This window comes from Xenopus tropicalis, chromosome 8 (genome assembly GCF_000004195.4).
Source record: "Xenopus tropicalis strain Nigerian chromosome 8, UCB_Xtro_10.0, whole genome shotgun sequence".
Classification (NCBI taxonomy): Eukaryota; Metazoa; Chordata; class Amphibia; order Anura; family Pipidae; genus Xenopus; species Xenopus tropicalis.
In genome coordinates this window covers 106,961,695-106,979,518 of record NC_030684.2, presented here as the reverse complement: position 1 = coordinate 106,979,518, position 17,824 = coordinate 106,961,695, and the positions used below count along the sequence as shown (strand labels likewise).

General features: G+C 38.1%; 1 protein-coding gene across 7 annotated transcripts in view; it reads left to right on the top strand.

Moving 5' to 3' along the window:
- Positions 1 to 17,824, top strand: part of pcnx1 (pecanex 1) — a 68,636-nt gene that overhangs the window by 43,499 nt on the left and 7,313 nt on the right. For 6 of the 7 annotated variants that reach the window (XM_004917255.4, XM_004917253.4, XM_004917252.4 and 3 more), the window contains 16 exons: positions 878 to 1,028; positions 1,646 to 1,787; positions 3,836 to 4,013; positions 4,802 to 4,910; positions 6,019 to 6,148; positions 7,041 to 7,099; positions 7,499 to 7,714; positions 9,213 to 9,466; positions 10,243 to 10,473; positions 10,915 to 11,015; positions 11,423 to 11,573; positions 11,899 to 12,129; positions 14,076 to 14,350; positions 14,803 to 15,011; positions 15,926 to 16,353; positions 17,001 to 17,141. In XM_004917255.4, coding sequence (XP_004917312.2) covers positions 878 to 1,028; positions 1,646 to 1,787; positions 3,836 to 4,013; positions 4,802 to 4,910; positions 6,019 to 6,148; positions 7,041 to 7,099; positions 7,499 to 7,714; positions 9,213 to 9,466; positions 10,243 to 10,473; positions 10,915 to 11,015; positions 11,423 to 11,573; positions 11,899 to 12,129; positions 14,076 to 14,350; positions 14,803 to 15,011; positions 15,926 to 16,353; positions 17,001 to 17,141 — 3,006 coding nt within the window. Of the gene's footprint in view, positions 1 to 877; positions 1,029 to 1,645; positions 1,788 to 3,835; positions 4,014 to 4,801; positions 4,911 to 6,018; positions 6,149 to 7,040; positions 7,100 to 7,498; positions 7,715 to 9,212; positions 9,467 to 10,242; positions 10,474 to 10,914; positions 11,016 to 11,422; positions 11,574 to 11,898; positions 12,130 to 14,075; positions 14,351 to 14,802; positions 15,012 to 15,925; positions 16,354 to 17,000; positions 17,449 to 17,824 lie in introns of those variants that run through there. The other variant, XM_031890966.1, reaches the window with a different exon arrangement.

Genomic DNA, 17,824 nt, shown 5'->3' with positions numbered 1-17,824 from the left:
GTGTGTGCCATACCCTCCCTGCCCTATGCTGCCTATGTGCCATACTCTGCCTACCCTAGGCAGCATAGTCCAGGCAGTACATACAATGTCTGAGATGTGAAGAGGTGAACAATGTGGGTGATTATAGCCTGAGCCTGAGGTGTGAACACTGCAGGGGGTGAACAATGCAGAGATTAAGAGGTGTGAACAACACAGGGGATTACATTTTTAAACAATACAGAGGGATTACATTTAAAGCTTACACAAAGGTAAGCCATCAAAGCAGCCAGACAGGTGGGGGGCCACACAGAGGGGGGTCGAGGGCCGCCAGTTGGACAGCACTGGTTTAAATCATAAGTGTAGTATAACGAGATCTTCCATAGACAAATCTCAATGTTTTATAGGAAGTCCAAGCAGCAATGCAATGGCTTATTTTAGTCATATAACCCTAAAAAAGTATGTTTTAGGCACTTGAGACTCAAACCCTATTCTGAATTTCTGGGTTTTGTATGATTTTGTAAAGAACCTTCATTCAGAATTCAAACTGATAGGAAAGCTAGATTTGTGTTATATGCCAGCTGAGCTTGTTTGCTCACTTTATTGTAGTCACTGAAAACAGTGTGTCGCTGGGTTTTTGACCATAACTGCCATGTATGTTAAAATGCTAAACTGTAGGTCTACAAAACAAATCCTAATCATTTAAAATCAATACTATAAAAACTAAGACTTGTTACAAATGGTGGTAGAATGCTAGTGTTTGTATAAAAAGGCATGATTGTAGAAGTTGCAGTTGGTCTTTTTTATAAGTTGCATTTGCTGGTGGCTTGCTGAACTATGACTTCAACTTAGCGCAGATGTTTCTTTTAAAATAAGTTGCTTATGTGCTATTGTGTTACAGCCGGTTCTGAGCTACGTACTCTATGCACTAGTTGGTTCTGTTGGACTCCTTACTCACTACATTCTACCACAAGTACGGAAACAGCTTCCTTGGCACTGCTTCTCCCACCCGCTGCTGAAAACTAAGGAATATTACCAATTTGAAGTTCGAAGTGAGTGACATTCATGAAGGACTTTAAACTTGCTAAGATTGGAGACATTTGTTAATTCTATAAACATTTTGCCATTATATTAATTTCTGTGTATGCGTTTTATTATCGTTTAAAATAGGCTTTTTGTACTTAAACCACAGGAACAGATACAAAAGCTCAACACAGAAAAAAATGTCTTCATTTATTTTATTTTGCATTTTTTTTTGTGTGTTCGGCATTGGTGAGAACTTCTGAGGACCCAACAGGCAGAATGAAATGTGTTGCTGTTGCCTATTGGTAAAAGACACAAAATTAACAATCACTAAGGATGCGGCAAATCCACAGTATTTGGATTCTGCTGAATACAAAATCCACCACAAATCCAGATCTGAATCTGAACCAAAATAAAATTATAAAAAATTGCATGATTAATAAAAGTGCATGGTTCAGATTCTGTTTAGGTACTTAGGCAGTATTGGGTTCTTAATAATGTTGCTAAGACTGTTTAATGACATTTTTATCTTTGATGTATGTGATTACAATGAACAAATCAGTTTTTGTTACATCATTTTTCACCTTGTATATAGCTGCAAAAGTACCCATTAGATTGCTTAAGCTGCCATTTTTTGCTTCATTAGATGCTGCTCATCTGATGTGGTTTGAGAAGGCTCACATCTGGCTGCTTTTTATCGAGAAGAACATTATTTATCCTCTTATAGTTCTCAATGAGCTTAGCATTGGTGCTAAGGATATCGTCAGCCCGAAAAAGCTGGATGCAGAGTAAGAATTTACCTTTTTTTTTTATAATTATATCAAATAGATGAAGGCCAGGGGCATATGGAGCAGATTGACTATTTCCTTCAAAAGCAGAGGAAAGTGGATCTGCTTTCATGCTCTCCTTCCTGTAGCTTTATTGACAGACACACCTTGGCCTGTGTTGACAAAAGGTGCATGCCCATTAAGTTCAACCTTTTATACCTATATATAACCAGCCTAACTGCCAGTTGATCCAGAGAAAGGATACCCCTCTCCAAACTGGAGAAGCCTATCCAATCTGAAAGGACCTATTGGTAAATAAAGCATTAGATTGTTATATGATCCCTTTATATATTTATACAACTCCAACTTGGCTAGTCTTTTCCCATAACAGAGACTTTCCATACCTCTTACCAGCTTAGGTGCCCTTTTCTGCACCCTCTCTAACGCAAAAATATCAAAAATACCAAAAATGCACTGCACATTCTAAATGGGGCCTTACCAGCACTCTGTAAAGTGAAATTATAACCCCCTCTTCTGTGAATCTATGCCCCTTTTAATACAGCTCAAAACCTTGTTTGCCCTTGCAGCTGCTGCCTGGCATTTGCTTACTACAGCCAAGTTTATTATCTACAAGGACTCCAAGGTCACTTTCCATTATGGATTTGCCTAGTGCAGTCCCATTAAGGGTATAAGTGGCTTGCATATTTTTACATCCCAGGTGCACAACCTTTAAATTTTTCAATATAAACCTTAAGATAAGAACCTTACTCCAAGTAGAGAATGCACCGTTAACAACCACCCTCTGTACCCGATCCTGTATCCAGTTTTCTATCCATGTGCAAACAACTTCACTAAGACCAACAGACCTTAGTTTAGAAAGCAGTCGTGGGGCACTGAATCAAATGCGTTTGCAAAATCCAAATAGATCACATCTGCAACCCCACCGTCCAGCTTCTTACTAACCTCATCATAAAAAGCAATCAAATTTGTCTGACATGACCTGTCCTTATTAAAGCCATGCTGATTACTGCTCATAATGCCATTCTCCAGAACATAATTTTGAATGTGATTCCGTAACAAGCCTTTAAATAACTCGCAAGAAACATAAAACCATGCTTTTTCACATCAATGTCCGCTAAGTTTAGCTCCACACAGGCCAACACTTGTGTGTCAAGAGAGCTACAGGAAGGAGTGCATAAATTACATCGGCTTACAAAACAGAGAAAAGCAGACAGTCAGCTTCATGTGCCCCTGGCCTAACACCTTATATCCTGGTTTTCCTTCCCCCATTTATTACATGGTTTAGATCAAATGAGACGCTAATGAAATAAAAAAAAGTCCTTATTTTTTGGGCATTGGTGGATGACATCTTTCTGTATCTGTAGATTCTGTATCTGTTTGTTTAAACGAAGAACAGAATCTTGTCAGTTGGCTTAATATAATATAGCAGGGGTAGGGAACCTATGGCTTGGGAGCCAGATGTGGCTCTTTTGATGGCTGCATCTGGCTCTCTGCCAAATCATAAATAAAAAAAATAACGAGGGGCGTGGCCTGCACTCGGTGGATAGAAGACGTGTTCTAAGGCTTAGAACACGTCTTCTATCCGCCGAGCGCAGGCTATGCCCTCCTCCGCATCGCATCCGGTATCCTTGGCACCCACCCTACCTTGCCCCTGTGCTCGGCGGATAGAAGACGTGTTCTAAGCCTTAGAACACGTCTTCCATCTGCCAAGCGCAGGCCACGCCCTCCTCTGCATCGCATCCGGCATCCTTGGGACCCACCCTACCTTGCCCCGCAGCATCCGCGGCCAAACATATTGTATGGCTCTCACGGAATTACATTTTAAAATATGTGGTGTTTATGGCTCTCTCAGCCAAAAAGGTTCCCGACCCCTGTAATATAGGATAAACCAGGGACTGGTTGTACATAATGTTGGTCACAAAACGTCTGTATGAATGGAATTTGGTTGTTGCTGCAACCTTGAAGAAATTATAAAAGCTTTTTCAGTTGTAGGATGTGTTTAAAATACATTGACCATTTTATAATCCCCTTTTATTTTATCTTGGCAGAGTTGGTGCATTGTTGATCACCATTGCCGGAATGAAGCTGCTGAGGTCGTCATTTAGCAGTCCCACCTGCCAGTATGCCACTGTCATTTTCACTGTCCTCTTCTTTACTTTTGACTACAAGGAGTATACAGAAAAACTGCTGCTAGATCTGTTCTTTATGTCAATCCTCTTTAGCAAGGTAGGCTATATTGGCATGACCTCTTTGTGCTATGTTTCCTGCATTCTTATCATATAAGTATTTCCTTAATCAGCGTATATTCGCACATAGGGGCACATTTACTAATCCACGAATCCGAATGGGAAAAATTCAGATTGGAAAAGAACATTTTGCGTCTTTTTCGTGTTTTTTGCGATTTTTTTCGTCACCGTTACGACTTTTTCGTAAATTGTTGCAACTTTTTCGTAGTTGTTATGATTTGCTCGTATATTGTCGCGACTTTTTCATATTGAGCGCTCGTAAACGGCGGGCAAAACTTTCAGACTTTTTTGATTTTGGAAGCCTCCCATAGGACTCAATGGCACTGTGCAGCTCCAACCTGGCCCAAGGAAAGTCACGATACTGAAGCTTGAATGAATCCGAAACTTTCATACTCTGCACGACAGCTACGAAAAAGTCGCGACAATTCGCGCAAGTCGTAACGCTACGATAAAGTCGCGACAATTTACGGAAAAAATCGCAAAATACCGATCATTACGAAAAAAATGCATTCGGACGTTTGTGGATTAGTAAATGTGCCCCATAGTGTGCATATTCATGATGCCTGTGCTGTTGCTTAGGAGAATAGTTTAGGAGCACAGAACATTATTTTCCTGTCTCTTAAATGACCCACCTGCTGCTTTGAGGATGTTCTTAAGGCACTTTGTACTTCTAATAAGTTCTGTATTTCAGTGGAAACATTTAAAACCTTTTGCTTGAGTACTGACTGTGTCATTTGAAATAACTTTCTTTTTTTTTTTTTGTTTCAGCTCTGGGAACTGTTTTTCAAACTGCGCTTTGTCTACACCTATATTGCCCCTTGGCAGATCACGTGGGGATCAGCATTCCATGCTTTCGCACAGCCATTTGCTGTACCTCGTATCCATTATAATATATGCTGTGTAATTGCTATCTTGATTACTGCTCATGCTATTTAAATGGCTTTTTGCCTTAAAATCAGTTGTTTAATCAGTGAAGATGGTGGTATTCTGAGGCTTCTTGTGATTTTATATTTTTGTGGTTTTAAAATGATTTCCTTTCAACTGTGTTTTCAAGTCATAAATTGTAATATGCTATCCAGTGCTGAAGTCACTGACCCAGCAACTTTTTTTCATCACTGATCAATATATTCCTTGTGTATTCATCATCCAGTCTTTTATGCAGAACAGACTATTGGACAAATTTAAAGTATTTAGAAAAACACAGAATTATAAATCAAAAACCAGTTCAAAATTTTCTTAGAATACCACTGTCTACACCCAACTGAAAGTTAACTTCAAGGTTTCTTGTCCCTGTTTTTTGCTGAGTATCAGCAATCAAAACCTTCTAATGCACTAGTATGATTTTTCAGCAGCAGTTATGGGCAGAGGGAGGAACAACTAAAAATCCAAACTACCCAGTTTATTGAGGATTTCCTTAGGTTAAAAAAAGTCTGTTCTATTTTTAACCTTTTATTCTGGGGCAGATGTGGTATGATTTGGGGGGGGGGGGGGGGGGGGGTGGTAATGTGACCATATCTGTGTATGACCATCAGTTTAACTCCTAACAAAATGTTCTGCTTTTATTGGCCAAAATAGAAATTCTGTAACTGATGACCCCATGACTTATTAGCCTACCAGGAACTGAATTAGCAAAAGGCCATATTTCCCTTCTGGTCAAATCAGACGCCCTGTGGGCTGGTCAGCTGTTGGAATAATGCAAATTAAACATCCACATCTGCACATATTGTACAGCATTGTAGCTGTTTGGTCAGTAACTTTCAGTTGATTCAACCAACTTTTGGCCCACTTGTTCCCATTTATTTTAGTTATACCCAGTTCGATGGAAATTAAAAATAGTAATATATATTGTACTGTGGTGATCTAATGAGTAAATGCCAGAACAGCAAGACACAAAGCCATTTGTCTTAAATACTGGTAATGAGTGTACTTAATTCTATGCTTAATTACTTTTTGCACAGCCAGATCCTTAACCACTCACCTCTTAGATTCTGCAATGCTGTTTGTACAGGCAATTGTTTCTGCACTGTTCTCCACTCCCCTGAACCCTTTCTTAGGGAGTGCAATCTTTATTACATCATATGTACGCCCTGTCAAGTTTTGGGAGAGAGACTACAAGTAAGTTCTAATGAATTATTTGAGGGAACTTTGGTTTGTTAAAGGGCAAGTAACAGTATGCAGCATTGATATAGTCTTTATTACTATCCTGTTTTCCACATGTTAAAACAGACATCCTAGTTAGCCCAATTGGTTTTCTATGTCTAATTAAGTAGCTATTAACACTTAATGTTGCTGCTGAGCATTTAAAATAAAGTCTTTTACAGGGCAACACTTTTATATATTAGCTGGTATTTGAATTTATTTTAAACATGCAAAACATGGGAGGACAAAACAAACCAAATTCATTTTTTAATGTAAATTTCTAAAGCTAAGAAGTAGCAATCAAGATTCATAATTTATGGTGTACAGTTTGAATAAGTTTACAGTCCTGTATCTGTTAACCTAGACCTTTTATGGTGTAGCGAGATCTTCATAGGTAGGAGAGTGGGCGGGAGCAAGATTTAAATGCAAACGTGTCTAGGCAGACGCGCTAATGTGCAGAGAGGGGGGACCATGGGTTTGCTTCTCTGCTCTGGGCCCTTCTGTAGACTTTTTTTTTTTTTTTTTTTTTTTTTGCAGGGGGGGCCATTATGCCACTGATCAAATGACATATCCATGTTATCCAATAAAACCATAACCAAACTAACCAAAAATGTTGCTCTAAGCTTGTTTACCAGGCCTAAATAGAGTCTGGTTAAATTTTAAAATAAATACAGTATAACCCTGCTTTTACATTTTCCTGGGGACCACAAAAAAGTCAAGAGAAATGTTAAATCCAGGAAGGAAAGAATGGTACTAACCAACACAGGGCCATGGAGAAACGTCATATCTGGAAACCGTAATTTCTTGGTACATAAAAGCAGTGTTCTACTGTATTATGCATCTGATTTGTTATTATTTCCCTCTGTAGTACAAAGAGAGTTGACCACTCAAACACAAGATTAGCCTCTCAGCTTGACAGAAATCCAGGTATTTATCACTAAATGCATTACATTTTTTTCTTTTCCATTTGTTTAGGAATTATGTTTACTACTATACTGTTCACTAAATCATGAGGTCAGGTCACATTCTACACACTTGTTTAGATCTCCCGAACTGCCCTAGCATACAAATAAACTTGAGATATTTTTACTTAATTAGAAAAAACATGTACGCAGGTAGCCTGCTTATTTCCAAGTGAACAGCCCAACTGTAGATAATTTATGTTTTAAGGAATAAATGTCATCCTATTGATACTACATATAGATCTTGCAAATTACCTTTTTATTTAGTATATGCTATGTGAATTATATACTGGTGTAGTCATTTTGATTTTGGCTGCCATTTCTATTTCCTAATTGTTGCCTTTTATTAATTATTTTTGCCTAGGTTCAGATGACAACAACTTGAATTCCATATTTTATGAGCATCTCACACGCTCCCTTCAGCATAGTCTGTGTGGTGATCTGTTGCTTGGCCGCTGGGGAAATTACAATACTGGGGATTGCTTTATTCTGGCCTCAGATTATCTAAACGCCTTGGTGCACCTTATCGAAATAGGCAATGGTCTGGTCACCTTCCAGCTAAGAGGACTAGAGTTCAGAGGTAAAAGTTAATTTACATTTTATTGGTTCTTTCTAAGCTTGATTTTTTTTTCATTTTGTAGTTTGTTTTGCACTTTGATATATCCATTTATAATTTTTAAGTATAAGTTAGTTAGTGCTCAATTGGTGGCACACAAAAGTAAGTGCATTTATTTTGCTTTACCTGAGGCCTAGTTAGCTAAATTTAAAAAAAAAAAAAAAATTTAGCTTGAGTCCTTGAGGGGGAAATGATGCACATGAAGTTCCCCACATCAGGAAATGTCTCAAATCTCTTCCTATAAAACTGGGAATCTGTGATTAAAGTGGCTGTTCAATGTTACTGTTACCGTAACTTTTAGTATGATGAAGAGCAGGAATCCTCAACCTTTTATACCTGTGAGCCACATTCAAATGGAAAAAGTGCTGGGTAGCAACACAAGCATGGAAAAAGTTCTTGGGGGTGCAAGGAAGAGCTATAATTGGCTATTTGGTAGCCCCTATGTGGACTGGCAGCCTATAGAAGGCTCTGATTGGCTTTACACTGCATTTTATGCAATCACTTGCCTCCAAGCCAGAAATTCAAAAATGAGCACTTAAATTGAGGCCACTGGGAGCAACATCCAAGTTGTTGGTGAGCAACATGTTGCTCACAAACCACTGGTTGGGGATCACTGATGTAGAAAGTGCTGTTGTGAAAAAGTTTGCACACTGGTCTTTATTTCTATATTTGCAGTTTGTTTAATTATTTAGCTTTTTGTTATCAGCTCTCCAGTTGGGAATTTTGGCAGCTGTCTGGTTAATTAATCCAATTTAACCTAGCAACGAGACAGTAGTTTAAAAATAATACAGGAATATGAATAGAGGAGGGCCTAAATAGACAGATAAGTAATAAAAAGTAACAATACCAATAAAATTCTTCCATCACAGAGGCTATTGGGTCAGTAACCTCTCCTTTTGAAAACTGGATATAGTCAGAAGAAGAAGGCAAATAAAAAAACTATAAATAATGAAAACCAATTGATAGAACAGGCCAAGAACAGGCCATTCTATTACATACTAAAGGTTAACCTGAAGGTGAACGACCCCTTTGAGGCAGACATGAGAACTATCATCCAGAAACATGTATCTTTGTTTGGGCCCAGCATTTGCTTATGTATGTTGTGGTACCAGTCTTTTATTGTACTTTTTCCTGGCTACTTCACAAGACCATTTTTTACCTTTATAGTCACTTTGGCAGCATAACTTTACATACATTTAAGAAATTAGTACTATTTATATTCACTCACTCATTTCTACTAATTTAAGGTGCTTAGGGACTCGTTTGCTATTGCCATAAATTGTCTAATAATAACTTATTTCGTGATTGAACTCTGGATGGATAACTAATAGGAAAGCTAGGCTGCAAAGTGTTCACATAATACACTCTCTCCATTTGCACTTCCTTCCCAGTGTTCAACTCTGCATATTGTGGAGATATTTTCTCTGCATTGGTTACTTAATTATAACCTTTCTCATCGTAGGTACCTACTGCCAGCAGCGTGAAGTTGAAGCAATCACTGAGGGTGTAGAGGAAGATGAAGGCTTTTGCTGTTGCGAACCTGGACATATTCCTCATATGCTGTCTTTCAATGCTGCCTTTGGGCAGCGCTGGCTGGCATGGGAAGTCTTGGTTACAAAGTATGTTCTGGAAGGTTACAGCATCACAGACAACAGTGCAGCCTCTATGCTTCAAGTGTTTGACCTTCGCAGGATCCTCACTACCTATTATGTTAAGGTTAAAACTATTTCTAATGCTTCTTATTTTTCAAATATAAGCCAAAGCTATTGGCTTTTCTTTGTGATTAACTGCTAATGATCCAAGGCATTAAGTGATAACTAGATAGTAGTCCCAGTGACTTTACATACCACCAAACAAAAAGGCTTTGCCAGGACATCTCTCACATTTGTGATCCTACCTTTGCCTCAACTATCACCTCAAAACCATCCTTGTACTCTTTATCTGCAAAGGAAATTTGAATTGGTGGTCATGTATGTATCTAACTTTTATAAAGTGCTGCTAGCATATAGAGTGGTCTAGAATTTTACAGTGTAGAAAAGTACACACAAGGAAGGGAAAAATAAGTATACAGGTATTAAGTGCTATATATATAGTAAGGGATAAAAGGAAGTCCCTGCTCCTTAGAGCTTACAATCTATGTAATTGGTGTCATGGCATGGATGAAATTTTATATAGCAAGGACATGTGTAGGTGTAAGTTTGCAGGGGAGTTTCAGTATATACTCCCAATAGGCCACACCCTCGGCGTGAGTGTGCTAATATCTTTGTAGGGGGCAGTCTCATTTGACGATGTTCTTTAGATCGTGCTAAGCTCTGATAGGAACAAGGCATTTGTGAGCTGAATATATACTTAATAGGGGTTTGGCAAAGATTCTTTGTCCTGGAAAAAGCCAACAAATCCATTTTCATGGCAGTATAAACTCATGGTATTTGCTCTTAATCTGCAAGGGTGCTTACACCATGATTAATTTTTTCCCTTTATTTTGTCTGTAGGGCATTATATACTATGTGACAGCATCTGCAAAACTGGAGGAGTGGTTAGCAAATGAGACAATGCAGGAAGGTCTTCGCCAGTGTTCTGATCATTGTTATGTTGATGTAGATCCAACTTTCAACCCAAATATTGATGAAGACTATGACCTTCGCTTAGCAGGCATTTCACGGGAGAGCTTCTGTGCAAGCTATCTTAACTGGATTAAGTACTGTTCCTCTAGAAGGGAGAAGGTACGCATTAAGACCGATATTTATAGTGTCTACTTATCTGATATATTTCATAACTGTGATGTCCAGGTTTGTCACAAATTACTAAAGGAAGGATAAATACTACTTGTTAGTTTGTAATGCAGTAGTGAGGCATGCATTTATGTTCAAATGTAAATAATGATCATCAGCAACTGCCTGTCTTAAAGAGGGGTTATACCCCCGTTTTCAACCAAACATAGTTTTCTCAGGTCCTTTTGGTTCTTGTGAGGTAGATAATTACATTTCCAGACCACCAATATTAAAATAGGCAAAAGTATATTTATTATCCAATTTATTAAATGTATGTTTAATAGTGGTAAATATTGCCCCTTTAAAGTAAAAATCATTCTGCTTTTAAGCAACCTGCCCACCACAGTTTCAGTACAAGGGTATATTAATAGACCAGTTGTGTTTTTTTGGCAGCCTCTTGATGCTGAAAAGGATTCACCTTTGGTAACACTTTGTTATGGGCTCTGTATTTTGGGGAGAAGGGCACTTGGTACAGCTTCTCATCACATGTCCAGGTAGGTCATATCCATAACTTTATATTTTTAGTGTTTCACACCAATAGTGGGACAGCTTTTTCACTGAATGAACAGTAACCTAAACAATCTAATTTTAAAATGTTAGAAACTAAAATACTCAAAACGTTAAATGCCTTGTATGCAAGGATGCAACTACTATAGAAATGCACTGATCTATCTAGCTAAAAGAAATGGCACTGAAGGTTTTTGGCTCAAAAACATTGTTGTGTATTTTTAGTCTGAGAACCTCTAGTACTGGTGGTTTTAGCTAAATGGGAGGTGACCTTTTCTGGTTGTTGAGAAAATATCTTGTGTCCCTGCAGTCTAAAAGATAGATATATCATGGGTTTGATTTACCTAATTCCTTTTTTATTAAATACTAAATCATTATTGTACATATTTTACAGCAATTTGGAGTCCTTTCTATATGGTTTACATGCCTTGTTTAAAGGAGATTTCCGCATATCATCTCTCCGTGATGAGTGGATTTTTGCTGATATGGAGCTTTTAAGAAAAGTAGTAGTTCCTGGCATACGTATGTCACTAAAACTTCATCAGGTATTTTTGCCATTCAGATGTATTCTTCTTACAAAAAGCTTTTATGGTCTTTAAGTTAAATTATTATTGCGAATAGAATTTAAACTGTGTGCTGGTTCTGTACAAATCATTTTAATTTCTAGCTGCTTTAAGGTAGATATTCAACCAGTGCCAATAATACATTATTTTTTGATAATGCATTATGTTTTATATATATATATATATATATATATATATATGTATATATGTATATATGTATATATGTATATATGTATATATATATATATATATATATATATATATATGTATATATATATACATTTTTTTTTTTTTTTTCTGTTTAAAGGACCACTTTACATCTCCAGATGAGTATGATGATCCTGCAGTTTTGTATGAAGCCATTACATCACATGAGCAGAACCTTGTTATTGCGCATGAGGGAGATCCAGCGTGGAGGAGTGCTGTTCTTTCTAACTCACCTTCTCTTCTCGCGCTGCGTCATGTGATGGATGATGGAACCAACGAATACAAGATCATAATGTTAAATAAACGTTATCTTAGTTTTAGAGTCATTAAGGTGAGTCCATTTGTTGGTGAAACTGTATAGATTGTCTAACATGTAAAAACATATTTTAACTAGCCCTTATTTAATAGATTGTAAGTTATTTGGAGCATGGACCTCAACCCAACTTAGTACTGAAACTCAAATATTATACAATACAATTTAGAGGGAAGATAAAACTGTACTTCATCAAAACTATGCTGCAGAAATTGTTATACTTTGCTGCCCATGGAATGACCTCTGTATGAATTGGCCCTCTACTCATTCTCCTGCTGCTGGCACCATGCACTTAGCTAAGAAAACAACTAATCAGAGTGAAAGTAAGATATAGGTGCTGTGTGGTACTGGGTGCAGTGTAAGGGGCTTTAGGTTGAAAATGGGAAAGCCATTACAAAGCCCTTGAGCTAGAACCTTTTAAAAATGGGAACTCTAGCTGCTTCTTTAAAGGGATTCTGTCATGATTTTTATGGTGTATTTACTTACTAAATTACAATGTTTACATAGCAAATAATTCACTCTACCATTTAAAATGTTATTCTTGAATCAACAAATGTATTTTTCTTAGTTGTAATATTGGTAGGCAGCCATCTCCGTTCATTGTGCCTGAGTCTGAGCTTTCAGGAAGAGCCAGCGCTACACATTAGAACTGCTTCTAGGTAACCTATTGTTTCTCCTACTCCCATGTAACTGGAGGAGTCCCAGGCCGGACTTGGATTTCTTACTATTGAATGCTGTTCTGATATCTACAAATTTTAGCAATACAGTTGTCAGGGAGCTCCTATCTTGCTCCCTTCCCATTGTTCTACTGATCAGCTGCTGGGAGGGGAGGTGATATAACTCCAACTTGCAGCTCAGCAATAAAGAATGACTGAAGTATATCACAGCACAGGACAAATGGCTGTGGCACCCTGGGAAATAAAGTGGATTTCAATGCAGGATTCTGCTGGAGAAGCTCTATTAACTGATGCGTTTTGAAAAAGAGCATGTTTTCACTTGGCAGTATTCCTTTAAGACTTGGCAAAAAACTTCTCAGTATCAGGTGCCCTTTTTTTAAACTGTAATCTGTGTAGCATATTTTGTCGGATGCACAGATAATACCTTGTGACCATAAATATATGGTGCATTGCTTTACTTGGCTAAGGCCAAACCTAAATAAAATACAGCAATTATTTTTTAGATCCTGATTTTCTGATGCCTTTTACACCTGCAGAGAAAAGGCCAATCCAATACACAAAAATGTGAAAAAGAAAATGCTCTTTCTTGCCAAAATCTGCTTAGTGTAAGCGCTGCCAGGCTAGGCCAATGCTGTGTCTCAGTGCACTGAGAACTTACTGGATTGGCCTTTTCTTTGCCAGCCTTCCTACGCAGACAGAGAAAAAGCCTAGTGTGCAAATTAGCAAATTGGGGACCTCTCTGTCTGTTTCTGGGCAATTTAAACATTAATAATGTTCGGTTAGTAACGCAAAAAGCTTTATGTACCGTTTAATAGGATGCTTTAAAATTACTGGATAAGGGAACCTAGTACTTAATCCAGTCACATTCCATAGATGCGGGTAAATTATGCAAAATGCACTTTTGGTAAAGGCTCCTGTATTCCAGTGCATGTGCTGGCATCACCCTTTGTTTTCTTAACTGCCATATTTCCCTTGCCCTCGTCATTGAGCATGCACATTGCTAAATGGCACCACGGGCCCCTTACCAAAGGGGAAAGTGTTCTGAAGACTTGCTTTTGTTTTTTGCCTGCATTGTTTTACCTTAAATTTTACTGTGTCCCTGTACAATGGACAAAAATGCATAGATCAGCAGGTATTCTTCATGCCACTTGCAGTGCTGCCAGTCTCTAAATTCCTGCCCGTGGATGTTTGCAATATAAAGGGGTCTTAATTTTACGAACCTTTTATTCAAAGCACTGTGCAGTATGACTTTGCTCTCAGCATAGCTTTTCTCCTCTTACTTCCCAGGTAAACAAGGAGTGTGTGCGGGGCTTATGGGCTGGTCAGCAGCAAGAATTGGTCTTTCTTCGTAATCGGAACCCTGAAAGAGGCAGCATCCAAAATGCAAAGCAGGCTCTCAGGAATATGATCAATTCATCATGTGACCAACCTATTGGATACCCAATTTATGTTTCTCCACTGACAACCTCTTATTCAGACAGCCATGATCAGCTTAAACAGATATTTGGTGGGCCAATTAGCTTGGCCAATATCCGGAACTTCATTGTATCTACATGGCACAGGTAAGAATTAGCAAATCATTGTACTGCTATATTCACATGAATAATACAGCACAGCAGGGTTGTAGGTTTACTTTAAATTTAAAATGGAAAGTAATTTATTAATATCAAAGAATAACTAATAGGTAATTTTATTGTGGCCTTAGTGCTTGTGGTCTAATATAGATGCATGCAGTCTTATAGTCTATTTGATATTAGAGAATATGCTTCATTTGTTCGGGGGAAGATCTCTGTATATTCTCACTGTTAAATCTGGCAAAAGGTAACATTGCTTAAATTGATTCCTTTACTATAACTTTTGTGCTCATTGTACAACGCAATTTACATTCTCCTAATACCAAATATGTTCAACATATTTATGAATAATCTTTTATATTTATATTTTCTATGTATAATCTGTTATATTCTTTGGCAAAAGTTTGTATCCCTGTTAATTTTTTTTTATGGTTTTTCAGATTAAGAAAAGGTTGCGGTGCAGGATGCAATAGTGGTGGAAATATTGAGGACTCTGACACTGGAGGCGGGACCTCCATTAATAGCAACAATCCACCAAATGCAAATGAAACTCAGAGCAGTCTGTCACAAGTTGGTGTCCCAGGTGGAACAGGGCATGTGCCGAATGCACGGCTCCAGCCTCCGGGGATGCCTCATCCATCAACACTAGGTAAGCCTAAAAAGAATTATATGGTAACCACATGCCTCTGGTACTTTAAGGCTTTATTGTAGAGCTGAATCTTAACAGATGATGAAAGCATAAATGAAAAAAGTGCATATAGAAAAAACATTCCAGGAGGAATTTGTAATCCTGGCAGCCATAAACCAAGTTATAAATGCAGAGCAAAATGTCTACAATGAAATTTCAAAAGTCTTTTTATGTGAGAAGGAGGGCTCAGAAAGCAAAAGGGTTGGAGCTTCACTCTAGACAAGGAAGTCAGAGGTCAGAAGAGATACTGTTCAGCTGTTTGTAATAGACAAAATAAATCTGCATGCAGGGAAAAAGATATGCTGTTCTGGGGGTTTTACAGAGTAATTTTCGAGATGTTTAAAAAAAAAAAAAAAAATTATTATTTGTAATTAAAGAATGCACCTTATAGGTACACTGTAAAAAGGTTCCCATGTCATAAATTAACTAGAAGCAGTGAGATTCCTGTTGAAGCACCAATAGGACTCCATTAGTACTCTTTGCACGGTGCCCTGTTGCATCAAGGCTTTCATAGCTGTGTCATTCACCTGTCATTGGAATTTACTATACTATTATGGCCACCTTCTCTGTAAGTCTGTAATCTACATGGATGTGGACATACAGCACTTCCATACATAAAACCGCCAATATGCGGTTTGGTATAATTGGCGTTACTATATATATATGTATGTGTTGATATTGGAGTGCTAAGGTTACTGATTTACCACTGGGGTATGTTCTTTCTATGTGTTCTTTTATTTATTAAGAGAGAGGAGACCAGAAAGTGTCTCAATGAATGGGCATGTAGTTGTTGAGGGTTGGCAAACTTCTGGGGGTTGGGGGGGATTTTGTGCTACAAATCCATTTCTGACAAACCGCTTGATTTTTCTCTACAGGAACCAGTCACAGTTCTCACTCCATGCAGTCAAGCCTTGTCAGACATTCCCCAGCTCGTGGATCAGTAGCAAGTCAATCATCTTACTGCTACAACAGCCGTCACTCATCACTTAGAACATCCACAACAGGATTTGTGCCTTGTAGGCGCTCCTCTACCAGCCAGATATCTCTTCGCAATCTCCCCTCATCCATTCAGTCCCGTCTTTCCATGGTGAACCAAACAGACCCCACAGGACAGTCAGTTTTGGTTGGCCTTCCTTCCTCCAGCAGCTCAAGCCAGAGCATCCCTGCATGCAAAAGACACACCTTAGTGGGCTTTTTAGGAACAGAAGGAGGCAATAACCTCACTGAAACGCAATCCTGTGGCAATTCTAGTCCAGCAACCCATTCAAGAGCCAAAAAGGAAGAGGTTGTTTACAGAGTCCAGGTAATGTCTGTAGGAAAATGTTTTTAGCAAAGTGAATCAGGCTTTCTCTACTCCCTCCTCATTTTTATATTTTATTCTTACATCGTAGAGGTAATACACTTTCAGTCAGCACTGTCTATACCTGTAAGGTACTTTCCTCCAGTTTTCTTCTAGATTACAAATATGTATGGGGCTGTATTGTATTATATAGAATGCTTGGGACCTGAGGCAGTTTTCTTGATAAGAGGTTTTGTGTGATTTGGGTTACCATACCTTGTGTACTAAAAAAAAAAAAAAAAAACATTAAATAAACTTGGTAGGATTGTTTTGCCACCAATATAGATCTATGCAGCTTAGTTACCATCAAGGTACTATTTATAATTACAGGACAAAAATTGAATTATTTGCTGAAAGTTTAAAAAAATAAATGTTCAGCTTCCTATTGCATCATTTTCTTTCAACAATGATGCCCTTTTTACCTCTTCCCTCAGAATGAATATATATGATTGTATATTATTATTTTTTTTTATTAAGGTAATAAACCAGTCTATTTTGCATTTACATTTAGGAACCTGCTCTCACCTATACCTGACACTGCACAAGTGTAATTTTTTCAATTTTTTGTACTGCATCTTATTCCAAAGACTAATGTGCATTTTGTTCCATAGATTGTGGATCCAAGCCAAGTGCTTGAAGGCGTGAATATATCCAAAAGAAAGGAGCTGCAGTGGCCAGATGAGCTGGTGCGGCTAAAAGCCGGCAAGAACAGCTGGAAAGACTGGAGCCCTCAGGAAGGCATGGAAGGCCATGTAGGTTTGGCTGGTTACCATAAATATCTTCATGGGAACAAATATTTTCCTGTTAGTCCTCAGCAGTAAACATATCCCAAAGAATGGTGGCTTTTCAGAACATTTTTTTTTAAACTTTTTTTTTTTTTTCTTCCCATGCATTAAAATTCCAGGCATGGTTGTTTGTGGTGTCTTAAATTTGTATGTGGAACTTTTAATGGCAGTGAGGGAAAAGTACCTGACAGAAATTATTAATGTTAAAGTTACCACAATGGACTTCCCACTGAATGGAAACGTTGTAATGTTTTAATAAATGGGTTTTTTCATATCAGGGCTCTCATTATTGAATGAGTATGCTACAGGCTTTTGTGTTGTCCTCAGCCCCCCCCCCCCCCCCCAGTAGATGAACATGGCTGAAAAATGTATAGTAATAACTGGATGTTTGATTGTTTTGCATAGTTTGCAGCATGAGATAAATGCATTTCACTTGCAAGTGGGTTTTTTTCTTAGTGTAGAGGATTACAAGTTGCAGATGTGGCCTTTAGAGATTCCATTGATTTCACTGTTTATGTGCTTAGGTTTGCCATTAATACATGTCTTTTAAAAATATGAGTTCAATATATCTGTTCAGTATTTTTTTAGCCAGCTTGTGTTGCTTAGGTAGTTAGTGTCCGATTTGGCTGCCACGTGCTCGTGGCGCACAT